The 7,988-nt window shown below is 45.8% G+C and overlaps 1 protein-coding gene across 2 annotated transcripts in view; it reads right to left on the bottom strand.

Moving 5' to 3' along the window:
- Nucleotides 1–291: 291 nt before the first annotated feature.
- Nucleotides 292–7,988, bottom strand: part of WDCP (WD repeat and coiled coil containing) — a 28,106-nt gene continuing 20,409 nt past the window's right edge. For both annotated transcript variants that reach the window (XM_027858021.1, XM_027858022.1), the window contains exons 3-4: nt 7,037–7,154; nt 292–595 (exon numbers count right to left, since the gene is read on the bottom strand). In XM_027858021.1, the coding sequence (XP_027713822.1) occupies nt 474–595; nt 7,037–7,154 (240 nt within the window). In that variant the 3' untranslated portion in view covers nt 292–473. The remainder of the gene's footprint in view (nt 596–7,036; nt 7,155–7,988) is intronic.

Below are 7,988 nucleotides of genomic sequence, written 5' to 3'. Positions count from 1 at the left end.
AGGCAGACAGTGATGATGTGACTCCCCCACGGTCACCCAGCAAGGGAGCGTCTGAGGCCAGATTTGAGCTCAGGGCCTTCTTGGCTCCCACCCCAGCCCAATCCAGAGCTCCCTGAGCCTCCCTATCGGGGGCCAGCCAGACTCTTGGACAGCCCCCTAGACCCTATGGCAGCCATGGATAGAGAGACAGACAGACAGAGACACAGAGAGAGACAGAGGAGGGAGAGACAAAGACAGAGAGAGAAAGAGAGAGAGAGACAGAGAGACAGAGGGACAGATGGACAGAGACTCTTTGGTGGTGGCGGCAGCGGCGGCGTCACCAGACTTTATTCATTTTATTCTGTCTCTTTACAAAGTGACGCACGGGCCCTTTCAGGCCCATCTGTCCCCGAGAGCTCCAGACGTCTGAACGCTGCAGAACGGCCTTTCAGAGGTGCAGGTACCACTCAGGTGCAAACGCCTGCCCAGCAGACTCACTGAGTGGGGGAGCCCAGCCTGCCGCTGCTGCCATCGCGGATGGTGATCTCCTGGGAGGCCGAGAACGTTAACGGGATGAACCCTTCACTGTCAGCAGAAAGGAGGATCCAGAGGGAGCCTGCAATTCCAAAGAGGGAGGTCAGAGGCCCTAACCCTAACCCGCCCCTCCCTCCTGAGCTCCAGCAGGGGTCAGTGGGAGCCAAGGGGGGTGGTGGGGAGGAAAGGGCAGAGCCCAGGTGTCAGTGGCTAATGGTGCAAAGCGGGGCTTGCAGAACGGACCCCACACTTCTGCTAAGGGAAAGGTCAAGGGCGCGGCTCTGCTTTCAGAGACTGCTCTCAGGCCAGAGGCTGGCCTGGAGCCCCTTGAGAACCCCGTCTACAAACACGCCTTGTGCCAGGCAGCACCTAGCCCGTGCAGAGTGCACAAAAACAAAGACAGCTTCCCTTTGCTGCTTGCGTTTCTGGCGCCCACCATCACTTTTGAACGTCATGACAATTCCCTGATGCAAACTGAGGCGCGGGCGCTTCAGCGAGACCCTCTGGTCACGGCTAGAGACAGTCAGAGGCAGGGGCCTGCCCCCAAAGGCCCGCAAGGCCACCCTTGGTGGGAGTGGAGAGAGGCAGAGGTCTCAAGGGTCAGCCTGAGGCTTTCTGGCCCATGTGAAGAGGAGCTGGGTCAGAGCCCGGCTCTGCCTCTTATGAGCTGTGGGACCTCAGTTTCCCCATCTGTGAAATGAGGTGCTTCGAGTGGAAGGTCCAGGCCTGAGAGGGAGAAGGGCTGAGTCAGGGCGCTTCACACAAGCATTCACACTTCCTTCCCCCCTTCTCCAGCAAACCATCACACGGCCATACTGCTCACGCATTCCAGTCTTAAAAATCTTCTCCAGCTACGTCCCAGCCCTTCCTCCCACTCTCAAACTCCTTGAAAAACGCATCTACCAGGGGCAGCTAGGTGGCGCAGTGGATAGAGCACCGGCTCTGAAGTCAGGAGGACCTGAGTTCAAATCTGGCCTCAGACCAAATACCTGACACTTAACTAGCCGTGTGACCGTGGGCAAGTCACTTAACCCCGATGGCCTAAAAAAAAAAAAACAAAGAATATAAAAAAGGCGTCTGCCCAGCCAACTGCACTTCCTGCCCTCTCTTCTTCATCTCCTGCAGTCACCCAGGATGAGGCGGCTCCTCTCCTGACCAAGGCTGACCCCTCCGCCATCCCCTCTCTCACTTATTGTCAGTCTCTTACTCTCCAGTGGCTCCTTCCCACCTACCCACAGCCATGCCCGGGTCTCCCTGTCCGGAAAAAATCCTTTCATGACCACTCCATCTCTGCTAGTCATTGTCCCCTATCTCACCTGCCCTCCGTGGCTAAACTCCCAAAGGCCGTCTACACTAGGGGCCTCCACTTTCTCTCTTCTTGTAATCCAGTTTTCATCCTTCCACCAAAACTGCTCTGTCCAAAGGGGCCAGTGACCTCCGAGTGACCACACCCAGTGGCCTGTTCTCAGTCCTCATGCTCCCTGAGCTCCCTCTCTGCAGCCTCTGACGCGGCTGGTCACTCTCTCCTCCCTCCAGGTGCTCAGGACACGCTCCCTCCCCCATTCTCCTCCTCCAGATCGTGCCCTCTGACTGCGGGTGGTGCTCAGGGCTCTCTCCTGGGCCCTCTGCTCTTCTTCCTCTCCCCTCTCTTGGTGACATCGTCATCTCTTTGCAGGTGACACCCTGGCATCTCTCCCCGAGCTTCCATCCCCTATCACCAAGTTCCCATGGGACTTTCAGATGGGAAGCCTCACAGGCACCTCAAATGTGACATGCCCCAAACAAATCATGTTTCCCTCTTCCAGACTGTCTTATTGCTTTTTTTTTTAATTTTATTTATTCTTTTGTTCTATTTTAAGTTCCAGACTGTCTCTCTCTCTCCCTCCCTCCCCACTCCAAAGTAGAGAAGGCCACGATTTGATACAGATTTATAAACATATGTAAAACCATACTCTGCACACTTCTATTGATCAGTTCTTTCTCTGGAGGTGACCGCGTCTTCCTTCAGAGGTCCTTGGAAGTTTTTTATTTTTATTCTGAACTTAATAAAACAAGCATTTCCATAACAAAGCAGAATAGAAAAATAAAGAGGACTGCAGATAAGCCACAAGTCTACAATGCACAACCTGCTTTTCCTTCTCTTTTTGCCCCTCCTGCCCCTGCCCTGCCCTCTGCATGGCTACCATGAGACAGAAATATGTGCAGATATGCACCATCACACTCTGCACACTTCTACTGATCAGTTCTTTCTCTTTCTTCCTAGGTCCTTTGTGGTTGACTCGAATATTTACAAGACTCAGAACAGCTGAGCCATTCGAACAATATTGCTGTTGCTGTATACGGTGCTCTCTGTTCATTTCACTTTTCCTTATTTCATGCACGTCTTTCCATGGTTTTCTAAGATCAACGAGCTTCTCCTTTCTTACAGCACACACACAGTATTCCAACACAGGCATGCACCACAACTTGTTCAGCTATTCCCCGACTGACAGGCATCCCTGCAATTTCTATTCCTTTGCCACCACAAAGAGAGCTGCTATAAATATTTAAGAACATACAGGTTCTTTTACTTTTCCCCCCGAAAACCTTAGGAAACAGACCGAATGCACGTGTTGCTGGGTCAAAGAGTAGACAGTTTGATAACTCTGGGCATAATTCCAGATCACTTCCCAGAATGGTTCGACCAGTTCTCAACTCCATCAACAGTGTAGTAATGTCTCAATTTTTTCACATCTCTTCCAACATTTGTCATTTTCCTACTCTATCATTTTAGCCAATCTGAGAGATGTGAAATGGTATCTCAAAGTTGTTTTAATCTGAATTTCTCTAATCAATAATGATGTAGAGCATTTTTATGTGATTATGTAGCTTTGATTTCTTCATCTAAAAACTGCCTGTTTATGTCCTTTGACCATTTATCAGTTGGGGCATGATTCATTATAAATTTGAAAAAGTTCTCTACACATTTGAGATACGAGACCTTTATCTGAGAAACTGTCTATAAAAATCTTCCCCCCAATTTTCTGCTTTCCTTCTAATCTTGGCTACATTGGTTTTATTTGTACAAAAACTTAATTTAATGTAATCAAAATTACCCATTTTATATCTCATAATGCTCTATACCTCTAGTTTATTAATAAAATCTTCTCCTATCCATAAGTCTGATAGGTAATATGTTCCATGTTCTAGTTTACTTATGATATCTCCCTTTATATCTAAGTCATGTATCTATTTTGACCTTACCTTGGTAAATAGTGTAAGATATTGGTCTTTACCCAATTTCTGCCAGACTGCTTTCCAGTTTGCCTAACAATTTTTTAAAAATCAAATAGTGATCCAGCTGTGGAGTCAGGAGGAGCAGAGTTCAAAACCAGCCTCAGACACTTGACACTTAACTGGCTGTGTGACCCTGGGCAAGTCCCTTAACCCAGATTGTCTCAAAAAAAAAAAAATCAAATGGTGAATTCTTATTTCAAAAGCTCAAATATTTACATTTATCAAACACAAGGTTACTAAAATCATTTACTACTGGGTATTGTATGCCTACTCTGTTCTACTAATCCACCTTTCTATTTCACGGCCAGTACCAGATAGTTTTGATAATTACTGCCTTATATTATAGTTTAAGACGTGGTATTGCCAAACCTCTACATTTTTTTCATTAGTTCCTTGGGTATTCTTTTTTTTTTTTTGGGTGAGGCAATCGGATTAAGTGACTTGCCCAGGGTCACACAGCTAGTGAGTATCATGTGTCTGAGGCCAGATTTGAACTCAGGTCTTCCTGACTCTAGGGCCAGTGTTCTATTCACTGCCACATAGCTGCCCTTCCTTTGGTATTCCTAACCTTTTGTTTTTCCAAATGAGTTTTATTTTTTTCTAGCTCAATTAAATAATTTTTTGGTAATTTAACTGGGATGGCATTAAATAAGTAGATTAGGTAAAATTGTCACTTTTGTTACATGGGCTCTGCCCACCCATGAACAATTAATATTGTGCTAATTATTTAAATCTGACTTTATTTGTATAAAAAGAGTTTTATAATTATGTTCACAGAGTCCCTGGGTTTGTCTTGACAGGTATATTCCCAGGTATTTTACGATGTCTACCATCATTTTAAATGGAATATTTCTTACTATCTCTTTTTGCAAGGTTTTGTTGGTGATATATAGAAATGCTGATGATTTACGTGGATTTATTTTATATCCTGCAACTTTGCTAAAATTATTGTTTCAACTAGCTTTTTAGTTGAATCTCTAGGATTTCCAAGTATATCATCATATTGTCTGTACAAAGAGAAAGTTTTATTACCTCGGTGCCCATTCTGACTCCTCCAATTTCTTTTCCTTCTCTTATTGCTATTGCTAGCATTTCTAATGCAGTACTGAATAATACTGATGATAATGTGCATCCTGGCTTCACCCCTGACCTTACTGGGAAGGCTTCTAGCTTATCCCCATTACAAACAATGCTCACTGATGGCTTTAGGTAGATGCTTTCCCTATGCTTTCAAGTCTTTTTAATAGGAATGGGTGTTGTACTTTATAAAATCATTTTCTGCATCTATTGGTATCATCAGATGATTTTTGTTATTTTTTGTCATTGACGTAATCAATTTTGTTAATAGTTATCCTATGTTGAAGGCATCCCTGCATTCCTGGTATAAATCCCACTTGGTCACAGTGTATATAATCTTCACGATATACTGCTGTAGTCTCCTGGTAGGATTTTATTTAGGATTTTTGCATCAATATTCATTAATGAGATTGCTCTACAATTTTCTTAGTTTATTTTTGCTCTTGTTAGGACTCCTTTACCTATTATTCCAAATAATTTATTTAACATTAAAATTAGTTGATCTTTAAATGTTTGGTAGAATCCACTTGTATATCTATCTGGTCCTGTTGCTTTTTTCTAAGGAAGCTCATTTATAGACTGTTCAACTTCTTTTTCTAAAATAGGCTTATTTTGACGTTCTATTTCCTCTTCTGTTCATTGAGGCAGCTTATATATTCTTGTAAGTATTTTTACATTACTTCCATTTAAATTGTTTTATTTATTGGCATACAATTGGGCAAAATAACTCCTAATAACTGCTTTGATTTCATCTTCATTAGTGATGTAGTCACCCTTTCCATTTTTGATACTACTGATTTGGCTTTCTTCTGTCTTTCTTTTAATCAATTAACCAAGAATATCTATTTTACTGTTTTTTTCTTCATAAAACCAACTTTTAGTTTTATTTATTAATTCAATGGTTTCCTTTCATTCAGCTTTATTAATCTTGCCTTTAATTTTTAGGATTTCCAATCAGGTGTTTAATTGGGGATTTTTGATTTGTTCTTTTTCTAGTTTTTTTTTTTAATTGCACACCAATTCATTGGTTTGTTCTTTCTCAATTTTATGGATGCAAACATTTAGAGATATAAATTTTCCTATGATTTCTGCTTTTGCTGTATTCCATAGGTGTTGGTACATTGTCTCATTATTGCTATTCTCTTCAATGAAATTATTGTTTCTATAACCTGTTCTTAAAAATTAGGTTATCTTGAGGGCAGCTAGGTGGCACGGTGGATAAAGCACCGGCCTTGGAGTCAGGAGGACCTGAGTTCAAACCCGACTTCAGACCCATAACACTTACTAGCTATGTGACTCTGGGCAAGTCACTTAACCCCAATTGCCTCGGCTTCCCGCCCCCCCCTCCCAAAAAAAATAGGTAATTTTGTCTCCAATTAATTTCTAATCTGTGTTCCCACAGTCCAAACTTGACTCTTTCTGTCAAGGCACCATCTTCCACCAGTGTCTCAGGTTCTGAGCCCCTGTATTATCCCTCACGTTCCCTTACCCTGCACTTCCAGTAACTGCCACCCTGTGCCTCGTCCGCCTCCCACGTCTGACCCTTCTTTCACCCACGCAGCCACCCCTTCGTTCAGGCCCTCACCTCCCACCTGGGATGATGCAAGGGCCTCTTCACTGGGCTCCCTGCCTCCAGGCTCTCCCCACTAGAAATATCCTCTGCTCAGCTGCCAAAGTGGCTTTCCTTAACACACCTGACATCATACCCCTAAGCAATCACATCCGGTCTCCCTATCGCCTCCAGGGCACTGGCCTTTCTCCTCCCTTCTTCAGAATCCATCTTTTTCCTCACTCCCCAATTGCTGCTCAGGTCCCACCTTCCACATGAAGGCTTCCTGACCCCCCTGAAACTACTAGGCCCCTCCCTCTTGAACCGCTGTGTCTATCACAGCCTACCTGAGTGCAGGTGGCTCCAACTACCTGCTCATGCAGTAGGCGGATGGGCGGATGTGCATGCACATACATGTTTGGTCAGGGAAGGTCCACCCCAGTGGGGACTGCTCCATTCTTTGGTCTTGCATCCCAAATTACCTGGCACACAGCAGGTGCTTAATACTTACTGGGTGACGGATAGAAGGCCATCTCAGCCCCTGCCCCCAGACCCGCCTTTTGGGAGCGTGGAGCCCAGAGAGCGCTCCCAGAAGCCCTCCCCAGCCCCAGACTGACTCACCATGCTGCATCTCCACCAGAGAGAGGCCAAACACCTGCTGGACCGTCTGCAGGCGCACCTTGCCATCACAGAGAAGTACCGCTCTCTTGTCCACCACGGGCCCTGCGGGGGATGGCTTCTTCAAGCCCAAGGACAGAATCTGTTACCCCACAATAACCGCCATGAGGCCTGGGCCTCCTCCTCCTCTGTGGCACCATCACCAACCCGTTGCAGGCCACACCAGGCCTGGTGCCAGGGCTAGGAAACCCCACCCGCCAGGGGAGCGGCAGCCCAGGCCAGGCCCCCCTCGGGGAGCAACCTCTGACCTCACTAAGAGTCTCCAACTTCAGCCTCTGCCTGGAAACAGACCTCGGGACCCAGAATGGGGGAAGGGCAAGCAAGGAACAGACATCAGGCAACTGCCGTGAAGGCCATAAAGAGAAAAGATGAGGATTTCTAAAAAGTAACTTTAAAACATTTAAGCCATATTTTGACACACACAAAAATTAGTATTTTTTGGGTGGAAACAACACTACAGAAAGACCATTTCAAAGAAACTGACTTGAAAGAATGTTTTCCTCTCCTGGTCAGAGTGTGGTGTGCCCCACCTTCTCCTCCATAGGCTCCTGCCCAGCCCCTCCTTCCCCAGGTGAGTTCTTAGGTATTCACCCCCCCCAAAGTAAGTTCTTAGGGATTTGCTCCCCCCTTCCCAGGTGAGCTCTTAGGTATTCACCCCTCCCAGGGGAGCTCTTAGGGATTTGCTCCCTCCCCCAGGTGAGCTCTTAGGTATTCACCCCCCAGGTGAGCTCTTAGGGATTTGCTCCCCCCAACCAAATGAGCTCTTAGTGAGCTCTCTGTTCTTTTCCCGAGGGAAGAAACAAGAGAAGGTAAAGAGAGTGCATTTTATAACCTAACATTTCTCATGCTGGCCCAACGGGAATAGCCCCTCTTTTTTATTAAAAAAAAAAACAAA

Source organism: Vombatus ursinus, unplaced genomic scaffold, assembly GCF_900497805.2.
Source record: "Vombatus ursinus unplaced genomic scaffold, bare-nosed wombat genome assembly UNPS02012622.1, whole genome shotgun sequence".
Lineage (NCBI taxonomy): Eukaryota > Metazoa > Chordata > Mammalia > Diprotodontia > Vombatidae > Vombatus > Vombatus ursinus.
Note: the sequence above shows the minus strand (reverse complement) of the source record. Positions and strands in the feature narration are given on the sequence as shown.